Source organism: Phyllobates terribilis, unplaced genomic scaffold (assembly GCF_046119375.1).
Source record: "Phyllobates terribilis strain yellow unplaced genomic scaffold, ASM4611937v1 Scaffold_11__3_contigs__length_659146591, whole genome shotgun sequence".
Lineage (NCBI taxonomy): Eukaryota > Metazoa > Chordata > Amphibia > Anura > Dendrobatidae > Phyllobates > Phyllobates terribilis.
The window spans coordinates 262,977,327-262,998,465 of NW_027362771.1; the positions used below are offsets into that span (position 1 = coordinate 262,977,327).

At 39.7% G+C, this 21,139-nt stretch overlaps 1 protein-coding gene across 2 annotated transcripts in view; it reads left to right on the forward strand.

Annotated features, from left to right (window-relative positions):
- Window positions 1-21,139, forward strand: part of PHTF2 (putative homeodomain transcription factor 2) — a 128,688-nt gene that overhangs the window by 94,753 nt on the left and 12,796 nt on the right. For both annotated transcript variants that reach the window (XM_073652289.1, XM_073652290.1), the window contains 10 exons: window positions 1,346-1,562; window positions 2,503-2,661; window positions 5,392-5,607; window positions 7,917-8,045; window positions 13,378-13,650; window positions 15,037-15,168; window positions 16,453-16,539; window positions 18,105-18,260; window positions 19,167-19,262; window positions 20,691-20,816. In XM_073652289.1, coding sequence (XP_073508390.1) covers window positions 1,346-1,562; window positions 2,503-2,661; window positions 5,392-5,607; window positions 7,917-8,045; window positions 13,378-13,650; window positions 15,037-15,168; window positions 16,453-16,539; window positions 18,105-18,260; window positions 19,167-19,262; window positions 20,691-20,816 — 1,591 coding nt within the window. The remainder of the gene's footprint in view (window positions 1-1,345; window positions 1,563-2,502; window positions 2,662-5,391; window positions 5,608-7,916; window positions 8,046-13,377; window positions 13,651-15,036; window positions 15,169-16,452; window positions 16,540-18,104; window positions 18,261-19,166; window positions 19,263-20,690; window positions 20,817-21,139) is intronic.

Genomic DNA, 21,139 nt, shown 5'->3' on the forward strand with positions numbered 1-21,139 from the left:
CTTTAAATGAGAAGGTGTCCAAACTTTTGCTCTGTACTGTATATATAATATAATATATATTATATTTATGGCAAGTTACAGGTCCTCTTCAAAGAGGATGTCTAATTGCTTGATATTTTTTACAGATGGCATACAATGGTCTAAAATCCAAAAGAGTAATTCTCCCCTTATATTTTACTCCAGTTCCCATGTTGACTATTGCCTGGTCCCCAGCTGGTCTCTGTTCACCATGCTTCAGCAGTGTGTTGTGAGCACTTGTTTTACCACTGCTGCCAATCGCTGGCTGTACCAGGGAAGTGTTGACACCAATGAGGTGACTGCTGTGGTCTATGATTTTCAGGCCACATACAATTTCAAAATGTCATTGCTTGAGCCAGCTGAGCAAAGACTGGTGGGGGACCTAGGAAGCATCCGCACAGGAAAAGCAGGTAATTGGTAAAATATTACCCCTTTTGTTGTTTTAGACCATTGTCAACTGTTTGTAAAAATAATTCATTGCATTTGGACAGTTTCTTATTTTTTGTTCTGAATGTAGTACTTTTTTTATTTTTATTTTTTCAAAATAAATACAATTTTGTGTCCATAGATCAGATGATGTGCTGTCTGGTTTTGCAGTTATGTTCTCTTGCTTCTCTCTCTTACTTGCTGGGTTCTCAAATCTTTTATCAAGACTTTGGGGCCAAATTGAAAGTAGAGTTGCAGAATAAAATGTGTAGAATAAGTAGATCTATATTTTTTTGTACTTTTGTATATCTCTGTTGTCGTAAAAACTTTTTGTACATTTGTTAGTGTTGAAACTTTATCAGAATTTTTTATGGGCAAGATGTGTGTTGCAGTTTGTGTTGTTAGCCATTGGCCTGTGACTGTCACCATCATGAAAGGCCTGTTCTAAGGTACTCTGTTAGTTTTACATGAGGTTTATGACGCCTAACTATTACCGTACAGCAAGGTTATTATGCCATATACTGCGGTAATCCCATTTTATAATCTCGATAAAATTTGTTGCAAATGACCAGACTGCTAAATTGTCACCCCTTAATCCGTAGTGCCAGTTCAATTAACGTGAGCATTTTATGTTACTCATCTATAATGTATAATCCTGGATCTTTCACTGTGCTGTGATGGTCACGTGTCACTTCATTCATTATTGTTTTAATTACAGCTTTATTCTTAATTTTTTTTTTTTATATATATATATATATATACCATTCATCTACCGTCCAGACATTTTTTTTGAAACTACGTTACTGATTTAATTTCCAGTCACTTTACTTATCTTTTTTTCATGGAAATGATTGGAAAATCCAGAATTTCTTGCCTAACTTTATCAAATTTTTTGCCTCAGTTCAAAAAAAGCCAAAAATTCCATCGACAAATCAACAGAAACTGACAATGGTTACGTGTCATTAGAGGGGAGATTAACAGGTAAAAGCAGCGAGGATGGGGTGCAAGTGCACAAGCCCCAAAGTGAAATGATCCACTCTGAAGAGGCAACATGGGCAGCAGCGACAAACAGGACACATCAGACCCAAACCAAGGCAATGTACAATACAACCAAAATGGTAATTTCCAAAACCTACTTCTAGTTTATATTATTTGGCATTATTTGCTTTAAAGGTTTAGTCTCCATATCTTAATTGGGTAAAATTGCACAGTGCTGGTAAAGTCTGCAGTTTACTTGTGATTAACAATCCTCTCTGTTTTCAAGAATGGAAGCATTTTTGATTCTATTGCTCACTGTTCATTACTTAGATTACCAGTCGCCAATATAGTCTAGCAGTGGCAGTCTAAAATGTGCATTGCTTATAAGCTCTTTCCAATAGAGATTGTAAGTGCTGCTCTGAAGCTGGCCGGATCTCTGGAGCACACGGTTACCTCCGGATCCGACCAGCTTTCACATCCATTCTCACTGTGCCCCTCTGATGCTCCAGAGGCAAATCTGCATGTGCTTGCTATATCAGAGAGGGCACAGCTTGCTAATACTGCCAAACAAGAGGAATGCACCCCACTCCAGGAAGCAAATGGGTGGTGCGCTTCTGTTCAAGAAAAATGGAAACCTCTCTAAGTAATTGAACTTTTTTTATGTTTTTGCTGACTTGTATTAACAGGAAGCTAATGGTCTCCCAGTGGTACAAAACTACATATTTCAGCAGGACAGAGGGCATGTAGATGGTCTTGTCTTACCAATCAAAACATGCACATTTGCCTTATTTCCTACTTATGTTCTAGAGCATTTTCTTTAACATCTGTGTTTTGTATTCCGATGGCACATACACTGCATTCTGGCTCATTAGGTGTCCTTTGTGAAATGTTACCATAAATTATTTATAAACTCTGACTGTAAAGTATTTCCATGTTCCCTTCAATTGTGTTGCCTTTTGGGCAGATTGACCTACAAATAATAATTAAAAAAAAAAAAAAAAAAATTGTATGAGCTATAGAAATCCTATACTTGTGTTATTTAATGCTTTTCATGTATCCCATACATTTATCGATATCCAGGATATGCCGAGGTCGCCTGCTAACATCTCAGATGAAGTCTCCAGTGAAGATGACCCAAGCACTGGATATTCGGCACGCCGTAGTATGGACCGGCCTCACGGTGACAGCATGCTTAGGAACCGAAAGTCTCATCATTACAAAAAGCATTATACAACTGAGGTAGAATATCAATCGTCGTTCTCTTTCCTCTGTGCTAGAAATCTAGAGAGTCTACAGAGCTCATTTTGCCCTCACCGTATTACGCTTTTCCTTCTGGTTTGTACAGCAATCCCAATGACTTTTGAAGATTTTTGTATTATCTCTGTATTGCGGATATCTTGTGAGGCATGTAATGGATGTTCACAGTGGGATTACGTCTGAGCGTTTGCCAGCTACGTCTCACAAATCTGCAATGTACTGTACATCAAGTTGGTACTACACGATAATGGAGCTTGTGCTCTGAAGGTTTGGATCGAGTAGAACTTTACGATGCTGTAAATGTTCTTATTTTGTTGACATTTTTCACAGAAAAGTATACTAGGTTAGAGATCTCTGAAAGGGCCACTTTTTCTCATCAATTTCATTGGTATGCATTAAAAAGTTGTCCAAATTAAAATGATTCTGATAAATTTCAACAGTAAATGGCAAGTTTATTATGAGTCCACCTTGTCATGTAACCTTTTATTTTTCACAACTATGAAAGCATTGGGCTTTAATGGCTTGAAACGTGTTGGGTCGTTAGAATTCTTGCATGGAGGACAAATAATTTAGAGCTAGCGTAGTAGAGGATTTTTCCATAATACACAGCACAAGCAAAGAGCAGAGGGTATATGTAGGAAAATTATACTACCTCTAGCGAATAATGAAATGAGCCTAGTACACATTTCAAAGGCATTCTCTTTAGCAGTCAACGGTTTTGAGATAGTCGTGGCCTAGAGTTTTCCCGACTGACACATTTTGGTTTTCAGAACGTTTGCTGCTTCAGTGTATTCAGAAATTGTAAAGTACTGTGGAATATGTTGGCGTTATAAAAATAAAAATTATTATTATATTATTTAGATCTTTTAGTCAGATGTTTCTATGGGTACTGAAGTACAATTATAAGCATTTCATAGGTTGTAATACTTATAACTGACAAATTCATCAAGTTTATATAAAGATTAAAATATTTACAGCATTGATCCTTGTTTTTCCAGACTTCTACAATTTGCCCTGGCAGCTGGATATCCGTTTCTGGGCCAAATCCTGACTGATGGCAGCCCATTGTTGCCTAATCAGTGCTTGAAATATTACAATTGTTGTGTCTTTGTCCATCTGCATTTTGAAGATTGAACACATGTTCTCAATAGGATTGAAATCTGGGGAGTTTGCTGGCCTTGGACACACAATTTCAATGTGTTTGTTCACCGAGCCACTTATCACTCTTCCCTTGTGACATGGTACTCCATCATGCTGGAAAAAAGCATTGTGCATCACCAATTGTACTGAATCATTGGGCGAAGTTGCTCATCGGGGTGGCTTAGATCCCATTCTTTATTCATGGCAGTGTTCTTAGGCAAAATTGTGAGTACGCCCACTCCATGGATGAAAAGCCCCCACACATGAGTGGTCTCAGGATGCTTTACTGTTGGCATGGCACAGGACTCATTGTAGCGCTCACCTTTACTTCTCTGGACAATCATTCTTCGATTCTTCTTCAGTCCAATCCCTGCACTTCCTACAGACTGACATTCTGCTAGGAGCCTGGTCTTGTATATACGGTGGGTGGCATCAATGCCTCACATGGAAGCCACTGCTCTGACCCCTGAAGAGTGCCTTTGAAATGCTGATGGTTGTGTTAATTAAAATAATCAGCTAGAAGGAGAATAATTTTGAGACCGTCTTTATTTATCCTCTTCATTTTGCTCCTGATGTGATTTAGAGGAAGATCCTCTACTGGACATTTTAGGCTATCTAGAAGTTCTGCTCACCCTAACCTCTTGCATTTATCACTGTATTTAGAATATTTTTTGGTATTGAGCGCAGTGCCAGTGCCAAGCTTTTAAGTGAAATCGAATTCTAATTAAATCATGTTCCCTGTGGCTTTCCCATTGCGTTTAAGTGTAATTGAGGGAGCGTACCTTTTCCAATATCAGTCAGTCCGGTTAGATATCTCTTTTGTTTTATTTACTCAGGTTGATAACTTTCAGTCACCAGAGAGGTATGGCATTGTGTTTGCATCCTTTAGCTTTTAATTGCTGAAGAAAAATAATTTAATATTCAATCCAATATGTAATTGGCTGTTTAATATATAAATTTATCGAGGTGTGTCTTTAATTCCCATTTTATTACTTCTTGTTTAATATATAGGTCCACAATCTACATGTTTTAATGATAATAATCCTTGATGTTTTTATACTTTTATCATCTCACGGTGTCTTGCCAACATTTGATGACATACAGCCTTTATTTTCCAATTCGGTTTTCAATAATATGTTATAACTGATGTAGTGTTTTTCTTTTTTTTTTTCTAAACTGCAACTATTCAATATGTATCTGTTATGTTCAGTTCACACTTGCCAATAGTGTAGTGGCACTCGGATATGTCATCAATATGAGGTCGATGGGGGTCTGTTAACCAGAACCCCTACTGATCAGCTGTTTGTGACCAGATGTAAGCATTGAACTGCACTTTTAATATCCCGTGGTATCACCCTGACTGGTTTCTGTTAATTTGGTGCTGATTTTAGTTTTTCTATATTTAATTCCTTTTCTGAGTTGTAGGGTTATGATTGGATCACCCTTAAACAGAGACATTCTGTTCCTTAGAATTATGAGCTATTTACCTTTCTTGCATATTGAGTAATAAGAAGTTGAAATATCTATGCTGATGGATTACACAAATGTTGGATAATGAAAATATTCTTTTAGGACATTCAAAAATCAGGAACCAGTTGTAGCTCACGCTGCTCAAGTTCTCGACAAGATTCTGAAAGCACCCGGCCCGAATCTGAAACGGAAGATGTCCTATGGGAAGACTTACTGCACTGCGCCGAGTGCCGCTCTTCCTGCAGCAGTGAGACCGATGCTGACAATCATGGAAACTTGTGTGTGAAGAGGGAATTCAGAGATGACCCTTTTCACCAGGTACACCTGTTTTCATAGTACAAGGGGTTGTCTACATGGCTAAAAAAATAATCTGATTTCAGATTTTATGAACTCAATTAAATAAGTACTCCCATCAAACATTTTATCATCTTAATATATTGCAATCATCTTATTATATAGCACCATATACTTACAATTACTAATTTTTCCCTTCTACCCAGCTAATTCTTCTCTTTTCCATTAGGTCTGTGACATCATATGATTAAAAACTAAAAAGCTGAATCCGTCTAAGATCTATGTAGAAACAGGAGGTAATTTTTCCCTGTGTGAGTCATAAGTCACAGCACAAGTCAGTGGCAGGGGGCAGGAGGTCCCAGCTGGTTCAGGAGTTGGAGAGGAATGATTTCTGCAGGGACAAGAGACTTCCTGTTTGTACATAGAGCAGAGCAAAGAGAAGAATTAACTGGGTAGAAAGGCAAAATGAGCAATTCTAAGTACACAGTGCTGTATAATATGATAACTGCAATATATTAAGAAGATAAAAACTTTGATGGGAGGAATGCTTCTTTAAGTATGTGTCATTTTACTCTTTTAATCGAATTGGAAACCAAAGTGGAGTAAAAACATTGAAAAGTCGCAAAATTTTCCGGAACGCTGAGCTGCCCAATAGTTCTGCAACTTTTGGTGTTTTCTCACCACTTTCAATTAGCTCCGCTGGAATAGACGGAACGGGGAGGAGCTGGCATGTGGCTCTGCCCCCTTTCCCCTTGAATTCATCAAATCTGCCTGTGTTTTCTACACCGGAAATGCTACTCCAATAGCACACAATCCTTACAAGAGGCACCGATTTCATTAAGTAGCCTGCACTTATTAATGAATTCGGCCCCATTCGCCCTGTCAAGGCTGGTGAAGCGCAAGCTTGTGCTACACCAATCTTGAATCGCCACCAAACTTTTTTGGCCTAATAAGAAACAAATGGTGAAATGTTCCACAAATAGACCCCAATTTGTCATTGCTGTTTCTCCACTTTTCTGGAGTAATATGCTTCTTTTTTATGCTTTTAGCATTTGTGCCTATAAGTTATTTGCACCACTAGCGACTATCTACACTTCCCCCATAGCGTTGTTAGTGATGCAATGTGCATCACTAACAAGCTTTTTTCATTAAAATCGGTGGTAGTATAATGATTTTATAACCTTATACTCTGTCCTACCTGCTCGTATTCAGTCATAGGGGTGTGATTCTCACATTCAGTGATTGCTGGCCCGCCCACATATTTGAATATTGCTTCCGGCAAGCGCTATTATTTTGGGGCGCATGCGCATTTGCACATGTCCGGCCGCCTGTGCAGTGAGGCTGTGTGATTACCAGCTTCACTGCACACGTGCCATGTTCTCCGCGCGTGCGCAGTGAAGCTGTGTAGTTTGCAGCTTCGCTGCGCATGCACTATGACGCTTTATGCCCCGCATATGTGCAGTGAGGCTGTGTGATTACCAGTTTCACTGCGCACGCGCTATGTTCCCGCGCGGTGAATAGAGCGTCATAGCGCATGCGCAGTGAAGCTGGTAATCTCACAGCCTCACTGCGCAGGCGGCCGGACATGTACAAATGCGCATGCGCCCCACAATAATAGCGCTTCCTGGGAGCAATATTCAAATATGTGGGCGGCGCCAGCAGTGACTGAATGCGGTGCTGCCCATGACAGAATGTGAGGATCACACCCCTATGACTGAATACGAGCAGGTAGGACAAAGTATATATAAGGTTATAAAATCATTCTTCTGACACCGATTTTAATGAAAAAAGCTTGTTAGTGATGCACATTGCATCACTAACAACGCTATGGGGGCAGTGTAGATAGTTGCTAGGACATGACAGGTTCCCTTTAAGTTTTGCCCTGGAATAAGGTTTCTGGAGGAGTTTTCAATTCGACAAATTTTTGCAACTTTTTAAAAGATTTACAATTTTTAATGCTAACAAGTCACAAAAACGTCTATGCAGATACACTAGCGCCTCCACTTATGTGCATAAAGAAGCTGTAAGATTTCCCCACACTACCTGCTTGTGCGTGACAAAAACTGGAAGTATATATATTTAATTTATACTTTGTCACAAAAACTAGCTAAAAAGTGTCTTCAAGAAATTGCAAATGATGAATCGGGTCCATAATGTCTAGACTCATTTTGGCATGTTGTGTTTCACAGCTGGGTTTATACATAAGCTCTTGTACATTAATCAGATGAACTGTTCTTTATATGAATCCTCTAGGCAGTAACTTTCATATGCTTGAAGCCTCTGCTTTGTCTAGTGATCAGGTAATGTATCATAAGATATTTTTCTTTTCATAGAGCCATTTGCCTTGGCTACACAGCTCCAATCCTGGGCTTGAAAAAGTCAGTGCTATAGTGTGGGAGGGCAATGACTGCAAGAAAGCCGATATGTCTGTTTTGGAGATAAGTGGAATGATCATGAACCGGGTGAGTGATGCATGTCGTATGTACCTAGATTCCAGTTGACCACAAATTGTGATCTTTCTGTAAATTATTTCCCAATATACCAATTTTTAAAATGAAGAGTATATCAGTAAATACGGCTCCAAAAATAAAGTGATTCATTGCTTTTAATAGTGGAGTATTGCAAACCTCATTCTATAGTCCAGTTCCCCATTTTACATAAACATGTTGGGTAACCTTGTAAATAGTTTGCTTTACCCTGCTTGTAAAATGTTTTAATTGCACAATATTTTATTGGTAGTTCAGATAGAAAGCTATATCAGGATACTTCTGGATTCCAGGTACCATGGAGCAGTGCATTGGGGGCGTTCACGGAATGATAATCTCTCTTTGTGCTCTTACAGACGTTGATCCCAATAGATATAAACATGGCTAGCTGATCGCGTCTTTTATGAGGCTTGAAAAATAAATATTGTCGGCAGCACATTTACCTACGTTATCAAGACATGCTACAGACAATGTGCAAACAAAATGAGGACCAAACAATCATTCGTCCCCATAGAGTTTGCACTGGCCACTGTCAGTAAATCGCAGACTCTCAATTAATGTTTCAGTTGCGCTGTCAATGGCAAGCACGGCATGTAAGGAGTTTGACAAAGGAAGTGCGCTTCATCTGTCACCCCATCAGCACCTGCAACAATATTGAGGAGAATTGATAGGTATGGCTATGACAGGCTGAGATAATGCACTGCACTACAAGTAGTCCAGTGTATTATTTGTGTGTTCAAAGAATGTTATGTTCAAGTGGGAATAATAAATGGTTAGATATAAAATATAAATCTTGGTTTTCTGTAATTGTTCTGACTTTAAAATATCAATAAAAAGTGGACTTGCTTTTTTCTTTTTTTTCTATTTCTCCAAATAAAGAGTTAATAAAAGTTAAGTAAAGAGTTCTATCTACCCCCACATGCTGCCACTGACATATATAACAAAAGCCCTAATACAGCTTCTTTAATGAAAAAAGAAAATGTGACTTCTGGAATGTAATTATGTTAAAAAACAAAAAAAAGATGTTGGTCTTGAAGGCCAAACTAGGCCTGGCTCTTAAGGGGTTAAACACTATTTTTTATCATAAAACTATATGGTGGTTGGAGCTTTATTACATTCTGAACTAGGGTTTCCTAATATTTCTAAGACAAGTACCCCCTTCTCTGGAAAAAAAAAAAAAAAATAATAATAATAATAATAATAATAAATACCGGAAAGACATTGCATGTGTGCTTTAATTGACCCGGTGCAGTGAGTGTCCCCCAGTATGATGACTAGCGCTGCCTTACTAATATTATATATATAATGGGGTGATGGGGTGCTACGCCAGATGACCTGGCCTCCACAGTCACCAGACATGAACCCAATCGAGATGGTTTGGGGTGAGCTGGACCGCAGAGTGAAGGCAAAAGGGCCAACAAGTGCTAAGCATCTCTGGGAACTCCTTCAAGATTGTCAGAAGACCATTTCCGGTGACTACCTCTTGAAGCTCATCAAGAGAATGCCAAGAGTGTGCAAAGCAGTCATCAAAGCAAAAGGTGGCTACTTTGAAGAACCTAGAATATAAGACCTATTTTCAATTGTTTCACACTTTTTTGTTAAGTATATAATTCCACATGTGTTAATTCATAGTTTTGATGCCTTCAGTGTGAATGTACAATTTTCATAGTCATGAAAATACAGAAAAATCTTTAAATAAGAAGGTGTGTCCAAACTTTTGGTCTGTACTGTGTATGTGTGTGAAATAAATATAAATATATATATATATATAATATATATATATATATATATATATATATATATATATATATATATATATATATATATATATATATATATATATATATATATATATATATATATATATATATATAATTAGTAAGGCAGCGCTAGTAGTCATACTGGGGGACACTCGCTGCACCGGGTCAATTAAAGCACACATGCAATGTCTTTCCGGTATTTCACAATGCTGCAGTTTATTATAAACCGCTTTTCACACAGTCCATCTTAGTATATCACCGGCATGTTTACACACATAACATTAGGGAGTCTCTCAAGTAGCAGACAGGCCCACTTGGCCCAAGTTACAGCCTTCAGCAAGGTAATAGCATAAATGTCCACATTAAGCAGTATTTTTACCTTTGCCGGGTTTTGGCTACTTCACTCCGTTTGGTTTGCCACCACTGTGGCTTTAGGGCTTTCCCAGGTGGGGGTCTCCAGCCCTTGTTCCCTCAAAGACTACTGGAATGTTTCACACACACATCCAGTCTTCGCCTTCCAGGACTCTTGCCTTCCAAGCCGGCTTTCCCTCCAAGGCCACTGGCATCTACAAACAGGATCCAGCCTCGACCTTTCAGGCTGCCAGGCTTCACTGTATCACGGTGTCCCACATGGGAACAGGCCTCACGCCTAACACACCCTGTCTCAAAAGCACCAGGGTTTATATATCCATCCAGTGCACACAGACAGGACCTTGCTGATGTCACAGTCATGTGATCCGACCTTCTGTGTGCAAAAGGACCTGTGTGATGCCACAGTCATGTGACCAGTCACCTGAGGGGGGAGGTACCTGGTACCCAAAACATACCCTGGATCATTACTGTAATGCCAAGCAAGCTGCTGCATTACAGTATATATACTTTACAGTACTCCCAAAGGGAAGTTAATAAATTACTTAAAGCAGAGTCTGTTAGGCTATGTGCATATAATGTCTTTTAGACACCGGTGTACCTGCATCGTTTTTGAAGACACTTCAGGAAAACACTAGCTGTGTTTTTCCTGAAGTGTCTTTTCTGATGCCTTTTCAAACGTCTTTTTGTGACGGCATTGCCGTTTTTTTTAAGTTGTTTTTTTTTGTTTGTTTTTACACATAAGTTCCGTTTAAAAAAACAGTGTTAACCTGCAGATATGGGGTTAATCTGCAGGTTAATAGCGTTGTGAACCTGCCCGGCGCCTACACATAGCCTCCAGTATCGGGAGGAAATTAACTTTATTCCCCCTGGCATCGTTCGTGTTTCAGTCACGGGGCCGCAACCGCACAAGTTCGGTTATTGTTCTGTGTATAGAGAGCGACAGCTGTAACCGCGCCCCCAGCACTGACTGACAGCAGTTCAGCATTAAACCTGGCTGTCAGTCGGTGCCGAAGGTGTGGTCACAGCCGTCACTCTCTACACAAAACGGTGAGTGAACCGGTGCCGCCCCATGACTGAAAGCCGAACGCTGCCAGGGGAAATAAAGTTAATTTCCTCCCGTTACCAGGGGTCTATGTGCAGGCATCGGGCAGGTTCAGAACGCTATTAACCTGCAAAATAACCCCATATCTACAAGTTAATAGTGTTTTTTCATATGACAGGTTCCCTTTAATTCCATATGTAGCAGAGTGGCAACGCCCAAACAAAATAATGGACCAGTCACTTTTTAGCCACTTCACGGGTTTTGAAGTCTGAAACGGTGAAAAGAAAAATGTGCACAGCAAGTAGTTTTGACATTTCTATGCAAATGTTCATTCTTTTTGATATTTTTTAAACATTTTTTTTCAGGCAGGTTCCACATACATACACTGCTCAAAAAAATAAAGAGAACACTTAAACAACAGAATATAACTCCAAGTAAATCAAACTTCTGTGAAATCAAACTGTCCACTTAGGAAGCAAAACTGATTGACAATCAATTTCACATGCTGTTGTGCAAATGGAATAGACAATAGATGGAAATTATTGGCAATTATCAAGACACCCTCAGTAAAGGAGTGGTTCTGCAGGTGGGGACCACAGACCACATCTCAGTACCAATTCTTTCTGGCTGATGTTTTGGTCACTTTTGAATGTTGGTTGTGCTTTCACACTCGTGATAGCATGAGACGGACTCTACAACCCACAGAAGTTGCTCAGGTAGTGCAGCTCTTCCAGGATGGCACATCAATGTGAGCTGTGGCAGGAAGGTTTGCTGTGTCTGTCAGCGTAGTGTCCAGAGGCTGGAGGCGCTACCAGGAGACAGGCCAGTACACCAGGAGACGTGGAGGGGGCCATAGGAGGGCAACAACCCAGCAGCAGGACTGCTACCTCCGCCTTTGTGCAAGGAGGAACAGGAGGAGCACTGCCAGAGCCCTGCAAAATGACCTCCAGCAGGCCACAAATGTGCATGTGTCTGCACAAACTGTTAGCAACCGACTCCATGAGGGTGGTATGAGGGCCGACATCCGCAGCTGGGGGTTGTGCTCACAGCCCAACACCGTGCAGGATGCTTGGCATCTGCCACAGAACACCAGGATTGGTAAAGTTGCCACTGGCGCCCTGTGCTCTTCACAGATGAAAGCAGGTTCACACTGAGCACATGAGACCGACATGACAAAGTCTGGAGACGTTGTGGAGAGCGATCTGCTGCCTGCAACATCCTTCAGCATGACCGGTTTGGCAGTGGGTCAGTAATGGGGTACGGTGGCATTTCTTTGGAGGGCCGCACAGCCCTTCATGTGCTCGCCAGAGGTAGACTGACTGTCAGGTACAGAGATGAGATCCTCAGACCCCTTGTGAGACCATATGTTGGTGCGGTTGGCCCTGGGTGCCTCCTAATGCAGGACAATGCCAGACCTCATGTGGCTGGAGTGAGTCAGCAGTTCCTGCAAGATGAAGGCATTGAAGCTATGGACTGGCCCGCCCGTTCCCCAGACCTGAATCCGATTGAGCACATCTGGGACATCATGTCTCGCGCCATCCACCAACGTCACGTTGCACCACAGACTGTCCAGGAGTTGGTGGATGCTTTAGTCCAGGTTTGGGAGGAGATCCCACAGGAGACCATCCGCAACCTCATCAGGAGCATGGCCAGGCATTGTAGGGAGGTCATACAGGCATGTGGAGGCCACACACAATACTGAGCCTCATTTTGACTTGTTTTAAGGACATTACATCAAAGTTGGATCAGCCTGTAGTGTGTTTTTCCACTTCAATTTTGGGGGTGACTCCAAATCGAGGCCTCCATTGGTTAATAAATTTTATTTCCATTGATGATTTTTGTGTGATTTTGTTGTCAGCACATTCAACTTTGTACAGAATAAATTATTCAATGAGCAGCGGCTCTTTGCCCTCTCCCAGCATCGATGCTACGTGCCACACCAGCATCCCCCTAGCTATAACTCGGATTTAAAGCACAGTTTTTACCCCATGGGTAAACAATACCATAAGTTGGGAACCAAGATTTTCTATTGCTTTTATTGATCTGTCATGATAGGTAGCAGGTATGTGTAGCTGGTTCAGTGTTTTATGTGTGTTTCTGTACAATGAAATAAAACCCCTGTACCTGTTTGCAGGTGAACAACTACACTCCAGGGATTGGATATCAGATGTTTGGAAACTTCATTTCTCTTATCCTCGGATTGACTCCATTTGCCTTTAGGCTTTCTGAATCCAGAGACTTGGAGCAGCTGGCGACACTTTCTGCCTCTGAAATTTACAGCATTGCTTTTGGGTCCAGCACTGACATCATGGTCATTTCCATGGTGGTTATTAGTTTTGTGGTTCGGTTTTCCTTGGTCTGGATTTTCTTTTTCTTGTTATGTGTAGCAGAGAGAACATACAAACAGGTACGTTAACACAACTTTATCATAGCTGGTAATGTAAGGCATTGATAGAATGAACTATGGGATGGAGGGGAAAGTATATTATGGATCTGTGCAATACACATCCATATCGGCTCATGGTACATAGTTGAAAAAAGGCGTGGGTCCATCAAGTTCCACCTTTCTCCACTATTTATATATTCTCTGTCACTAGATTATCTATAACCCACAATGTTATGTGTACTTAGGAAATCATCCAGCCCTTTTTTGAAAGCTGTCAGTGTCTGCCATCACTATCTCTTGTGGGAGGGTCATTCCACAGTCTGACTGCTCTGACTGTAAAGAACCCTTTCCTGTTTAGGTGCCGGAATCACCTTTCTTCCACCCGTAGTGAGTGCCCCCTGGTCCTTAATATGGTCTTTGGAAGGAATAAGTCCTTTGTACTGGCCACACATATATTTATACATTTCAAATGAGATCTTCTTGAAGACTGTTGCTAATTCCTGGCAAAATCAGCTGGATTGGCATCAGTTATGTAATGTCTAAGAGCAAAAACATTGTGCAGAATTCTATTACTCTTGGTGATTTCTTCCATAGGTTATATAACATAAGCATTGCTTAGACTTGACTTTACTAGTACACGTTCACAGTTTTAATAAATGACTATAAACTGTATTTTTTATACATTTTATTGATAGCAGTGATGTTATGACACCTTACATTGTCACATGACCCTTCTGTACTGAAATTATTTAATAATCCCTTTACCTGTATCAGTCATGAAAGTAATCTATGATTTAAAATAGGATTTTTACTTTCCGTTAAGTCTGTGTATAATAGACTTAAAGGGGTATTCCCATCTCCAAGATCCTATCCCAATATGCAGTAGGTGTAATAATAATAATATTAGCAAATACCTCCAATTAGAAATGTAGTATAGTTTTTCTGATTCGCTATGTCTCTTTCCTCATGTGCAGTAGCTCAGACATCTATGGTTACGACCACTAGCAGCTAGCTAACTGTCACTATATCAGCGGTCGTAACCATGGATACCTAAGGTCCTGCAATGCCTGCACATGATGAAAGAGACATAGCGAATCAGAAAAACTATACTACATTTCTAATTAAAGGTATTTGCTAATATTATTATTACACCTACTACATATTGGGATAGGATCTTGAATATGAGAATACCCCTTCAATGTGACAGTTATGCAACATTTTCACTCTGTAAAGAACAAGAATAGAACGTTGACCATGTATGAAAGAGGATGACTTCAGTATATAGGAACAATGGTGCACAATTAGTATTTTTTGTGATATACCATACTTTTCTTTTCATGATTTTCCAATTAAAGACATGTCTTTTGTTTGCTATAAAGTGACAAATGATTTTAATTTTCATTATAGAGATTACTGTTTGCAAAATTATTTGGTCATTTGACTAGTGCCAGAAGAGCTAGAAAATCTGAAGTTCCACATTTCCGTCTAAAGAAGGTCCAAAATATAAAAATGTGGCTCTCGCTTCGTTCATACTTAAAGGTAGGTGAAAATGCACTAATACCATTCATGAGACCATCCATAAAAACAACCAGCAGTCTCAGATGTTGCCGATGCTGTGATTGGCAGCATTTGTGAGGGAGGGGTGAAAACACAAGCCCCCAGAGAAGAAACATCCAGTTTGATTTCAAGTAGAGTTTTCACATATTATGCTTCAAAACCAACACATGTGAACATTCAGCAATAAAGTGACGCAGTTCTAGACTGAAACAAGCAGCAGAATCAGGGACATGCAGGGATTATTACAAGGTACTTAAAGGGGTATTCTCATCTCCAAGATCCTATCCCAATATGTAGTAAGTGTAATAATAATAATATTAACAAATACCTCCAATTAGAAATGTAGTATAGTTCCTCTGATTCGCTATGTTACTTTCCCCATGTGCAGGGCATTGCAGTAGCTTAGGTATCCATGGTTACGACCACCAACTTCTAACTAACTGTCAATATGAGTGGTTGTAACCATGGATACCTAAGCTGCTGCAATGCCCTGCACATGGGGTAAGTGACATAGCGAATCAGAAGAACTATACTACATTTCTAACTGGAGGTATTTGCTAATATTATTATTATTACACCTGCTACATATTGGGATGGGATCTTGAAGATGAGAATACCCATTTAACTCCATTTTTTTTTTTTTTTAGCATGCAACAGGTCCTCTTCAAAGGAATGTAAGATCAGTTAATATTAATTTAGATCAGTTTCTACACATAGAAACATTTTTCAAATTGTCCCAACAAAGTAAAGCAACATTTAATTCAGGGACATTCCCTAAAAATCAGTTCTGCATAAAACTGGCCTAAAAATCCTCAAGAAGTGTGCCATTATTTCTGAATTTATGTAAAGGATGATGAAGCACTGCCTACTCAGATTACATTTGACTAGAAATGAATGTTTGTTTGTTTTCATCCATTCATTTGGTCATTTCCACAATGGAGGACATTTGGTCTCGCTATAGCATTTGCTTAGTTAGGATCATGTATTTGATGCTGTTTATTCTTTGACAGCATTAGATATGTGCCAGCAATTTGTATTATTTAGATGGGATCTTTAGGACACGTGGGCCCCATTTACAATAAAAATTTGATAGGACAATCCAAACTTGATTTCTTCACAAATAAAAAAAATAGTTAGGCCGGTAGCTGGAAGATGGTAGTGGTGTACCAGTGTTTGGTGTTTTCTTCCTCTGATGCTAGAGGTTATGTAATATACCTGAAATCTGTATGCTAACCTGAAGAATACTTGTGTATTTTCCCCTTACAGCGGAGAGGCCCCCAGCGTTCAGTGGATGTAATAGTATCATCAGCTTTCTTACTGACCATATCGGCGGTGTTCATTTGCTGTGCACAGGTAAAGTGTTTTTTTTCCATTTGTTTCTATCAGCCCCGTTGAATGGAGCAGCATTGTGCATGCTCCAGGACCCTTATTCTTAAGATTGGCCCCTGCAATCAGATATTCATCATCCATTCTGTAGTTGGGTATCAAACGTGATTTTTTTTTTGGGGGTGGGGGGGAAACCCTTTTAAAGATGGGGTTTCTTTTTCTTCTAAACTCTTTTTAATATGACTGAGTGGAGAACATCTTGCAAATATCATCAAAGGATAGTTCATTCATTTAAATGAGAATTGCGTAATACTTAATTTCCCCCTGTGGTGGAGCTGCAGGAGAAGGGAACATTCGCTGCCAGATTCCTCCATGTAGTACAGTATAAGGACACTATTATCAACTCCTTGTCGGGCACCTTTCTAACATAGTGGGATTATACAGAACAGCATGGGGCCAAACTGGTGACAAGTAATTATGTTTCCGCAGCGATTCTACAGACTTGCAGATAACATGGCGTAAAACTATTCTATTTCCAGAATAATTTTGTATGATTAAAATAATTAAGTGTGAGAACAGATCCATAGTGATAAAGACTGAAAGGGGTCGTCTACTACTAGGACAACCCTTTCTCGGTCTGAATGGTTGCCCCCATTAAAATACAAACACTTATGCTCCCCTCCTGTGCTGGCCCCGTTCCAGCCGTGTCATCACTCGCGTTCCCAGGGCTCATGTGAGGTGGTTGCGTCACGTGAGCCCGGCGACCAATCAGGGCTGGCGTCATTGTCCCCGTATTTTTAAGTAATCAAAAGAAAGTGAGAGCTGCGGCTCATGTGAGCCCCGGGAATGCAAGTGCCGACACTGCTGGAACGGGACCGGCATGGGAGGGGAGTATAGGTGTTTTTATTTTAATGGGGGCTTTTGTGAGGTATGGTTAGGTCAAGCTGATCTTTGTATGCTGTATAACCTTCATTATACGGCTGTAAGTCAGCTGTCCTTTGCTCTGTCACACACAGCACAAATTTACTAAAGGATCCTACAATAATCATCACTTCTCATCAGCTTAAACATTTCTGATCTCCTTCGTTTAATACTGTGGCTAATCATAAATGCTATATGGCATTCCGACAACTTGAGTATTTGACCTTGTGGGCTGTACAGATTTTATACAGTGATTTATACAGTATTGACGGTCTACAATTAGGCTTTTGTTTTGTCCTGAAGATGACATGACTAGATGTGGAAGAATCAGTCTGCCATCTAGTGAGGAAATCTGGTACAGCATATGCACGTTTTATTCCGTGAGCACCATATCTGGTGATAGCCCAGACATCTCTTATCAGACCGTTGTTTCACAGCTTGATAATACAGGGACAACTTCCCTCCTGCTGCGCCAAAGACTGGTATTATGGATCCTTTACAAAACTGGAACTATGCCACCAGTGTGAACTTAGCCTTGGTATGCATTTGAAGAGTGCTGTTCCTCCATTAGTCTTTCATTTCTTAAAATAAAAAAAAAAAAACTAAAATCACACAAATAACCTTTTATTATCTGTTTTCTTTCTGCCCCCTTCCTTTTTTTTTTGTTCTAGCTTCTTCATATTCATGAAACGTTTCTGGAGTGTCACTACAACTGGGAACTCGTAATTTGGTGCATTTCATTAACTCTCTTTTTGTTGAGATTTGTTACACTTGGATCAGAAACCAGCAAAAAATATAGCAATACCTCAATACTATTGACCGAACAGGTAGGCAAGGCATCTTGTGTCCAATGTAGTCATGTTTGCTGATATTTGTAAACTAAACCCTAGATCATCGGAATATCTCTTCCTGCTCTTTCTATTCTTTCTCATGGCGGGCTTTACTAGTTTGGATATACCAAGAGTGAACACTGTTCTATGGTAAAAGCTGTTTATTTGGCCCTGACGGCATTGAGTGCTACTTTCTAGAAATCAACAATATACCTGCATGTTACAACCTCTATTTTCTTTTCTCTGTAATTTGTCTGTTTTTTAATATATAGAAATAAGATTATTATTCTTTTTTTATTTATTTTATTTCTTTACAAAAAAGAATCGTATTATTTTAGCAGAGTAGCATTTTGTACAGGGAAATATTCATTTTATGAATCTACAGGGAGTGACGAATCAGACATGGTTTAAAATGGCCATAAATGTAACCATTTTCTCTAACGATCTAACTTTTTTTTTCTATATGAAGCTATTTTAAACCAATCTTGTCCTATATGAAGGATTTTGACATATTACAAATGTTTCCAAGCATCTCATGGAAATCAGTAGTTTCCATCTGTTTCTAAGTGAATTCTCATTTTTGACTTGTTACTTTGGCAAATACATATTACACCTTGATTACTAAAAGTAGTCTCTTTTCCTAATAAATGAAATTCTTTGAATATTTATGATCATTGATTATCATATTGTATGAAAACCATTACTTTTATGGCCTATTTTTGGATCTGCTTTACCATGGTCACTTGAAATGGAGCTACAGAACAGGGCAGGTGACACCAAGTGACCTCCTGCTTCATGATTTCATCAATCATGAATGATTGTGGGAAGTAACGGCTTTGATGAGCTGATATATCGTAGGCACATTATAACAATGTACCATGCAACAATTTGCTATGTTAACAGATTAATTTGTACTTGAAAATGGAGAAGAAACCAAACAAGAAGGAGGAGCTGACGCTTGTCAACAACGTGCTAAAACTAGCTACGAAGCTGTTAAAAGTAAGTAATCTATTAAAAAAAAAAAAAGTCAGATTTGTAACTCATTAACGGGGTAGCCAATTGTTATCACTAGGACTTGCCTTTACTTTATGATCAGTTTTTCCCAGCACTGCTCACATGCCCGCTAATGTAACTGTGTTGGAGAGGAAGACTATGGGGTTCCTGTGCATGGAAAGGCTTAAAGGAGTCGTAGTTCTGAACCAGCAACTGTGTCGTCGTCCCCCATCATTCTCAAGACTAGTGGGGTCCCCAGAGATCAGATCCTTCCCAAAACACAGGCGATATGCCACCGTTTGAGAGATGAAAATACCCATTTAAAGGGAATCTGTCACCACTTTCTGCTACAGCATGATGTAGGGGCTGAGACTCTGATTACAGCGATGTGTCACTTACTGGGCGGTTTGCTGTAGTTTTGATATAATCACAGTTTTCCCTGCTGCAGATCTACCAGTTCTCTGAATGCTGAGCTCTGCATAACCCCGCCCACATAACTGATTGGCAGCTTTCTGCCTATGCACAGTGTACACAGAAAGGTGCCAATCAGTGGTGGGGGTGAGGTTATACAGAGCTCATGAATATGTAGGACTATATGGCAGCAGGTTTACAAATCTTCTAGTGATTGGTGATTTTATCAAAACCGCACCATGCAGCCCAGTAAGGAACACATTGCTGTAATCAGGGTCTCTGTCTCTACATTATTTAGATGGGGTAGCCAAAGCTGTTGACAGATTCCCTTTAAGATGTAGAGAAGTTTTTTTTTTTTCTTCTTCATACCAAGCCAATACAAAACACAGAGCAGAGAGCTGAATGTGCATCTGGGATCCAGATTGCGTTACTTGTTGATTTTGATTCTTCCCGTGGTGATCACCATTTCCTATATAAACAGTGATGCATGTGTTCCCCTTAGTAATAGCAGTACCAGCTGTAATGGGACTGATCTGTTGTACATGATTTGAGCGCTGACTTGCTGAAGCATTTTGACGGCAGTAAACAGTAAGCTCACTAGGCAGCTCTCCCCAAAGGTTTACACTCTGGTTCCCGAATAAATGGAAGAACTAATAGAAGTGAAGCAACACAATTGTGCCGCTGCAAACCGCTTTAGGGCTTGTTTAGATGTAGCAGTATCCACACTGCTTTCCCTTGCGAGACGTCTGATCAGAGCCTGCAGTAGAACAGGAGAAAGCTTTTATTTGTCAAGCCGCATCTTTCTCCTATCTCTAAAATGTGTTTGAAATAGTATTCGAGCAAATCCTATCATCTGAAAGGGGTAAAGTCGAAATAACATCCTCCAGTGCGGCATATTAATATTATGCAAGATTTCTAATAACATTGCTGTCTTAGAATTGAAGGGTAACGTTAATTCTAATCTTGGGATTTGATTTTATGCTTATTTTGTAATAAACGTGCTTTGTTTTTTTCCTTTTGAAGGAATTGGACAGTCCCTTTAGGTTATACGGTCTGACAATGAATCCCTTGCTGTATAATATCACTCAGGTGGTTATTTTATCTGCTGTTTCGGGTGTTATTAGTGATCTACTGGGATTTAATCTCAAGGTAAGCTTTTTACTTGGAGAAACTTAAGTAATACTTATTGATTTTATTTGGCATTAATCAATGGTACAATGTTATTATATGACACTGTGTAAAATATCTTATTAGGGAAAACTGGCACCATTCTGCTGTTCCCATTTCTTGTACCAGAAGGTTCACTGTAAATCTTCTGAAACCTTTTCTATTCCCATCTCCACCACCACCTGCCCCAAAAAAATAAAATGTAACAAATCTGTGCATCATAATGGTTAATCGAAGCCAGGGAGGGTGGAAGCTGCCATTTCTCTCTTGTCTATGCTTTGAGAGGAAGCAGAAGTGAAACATAA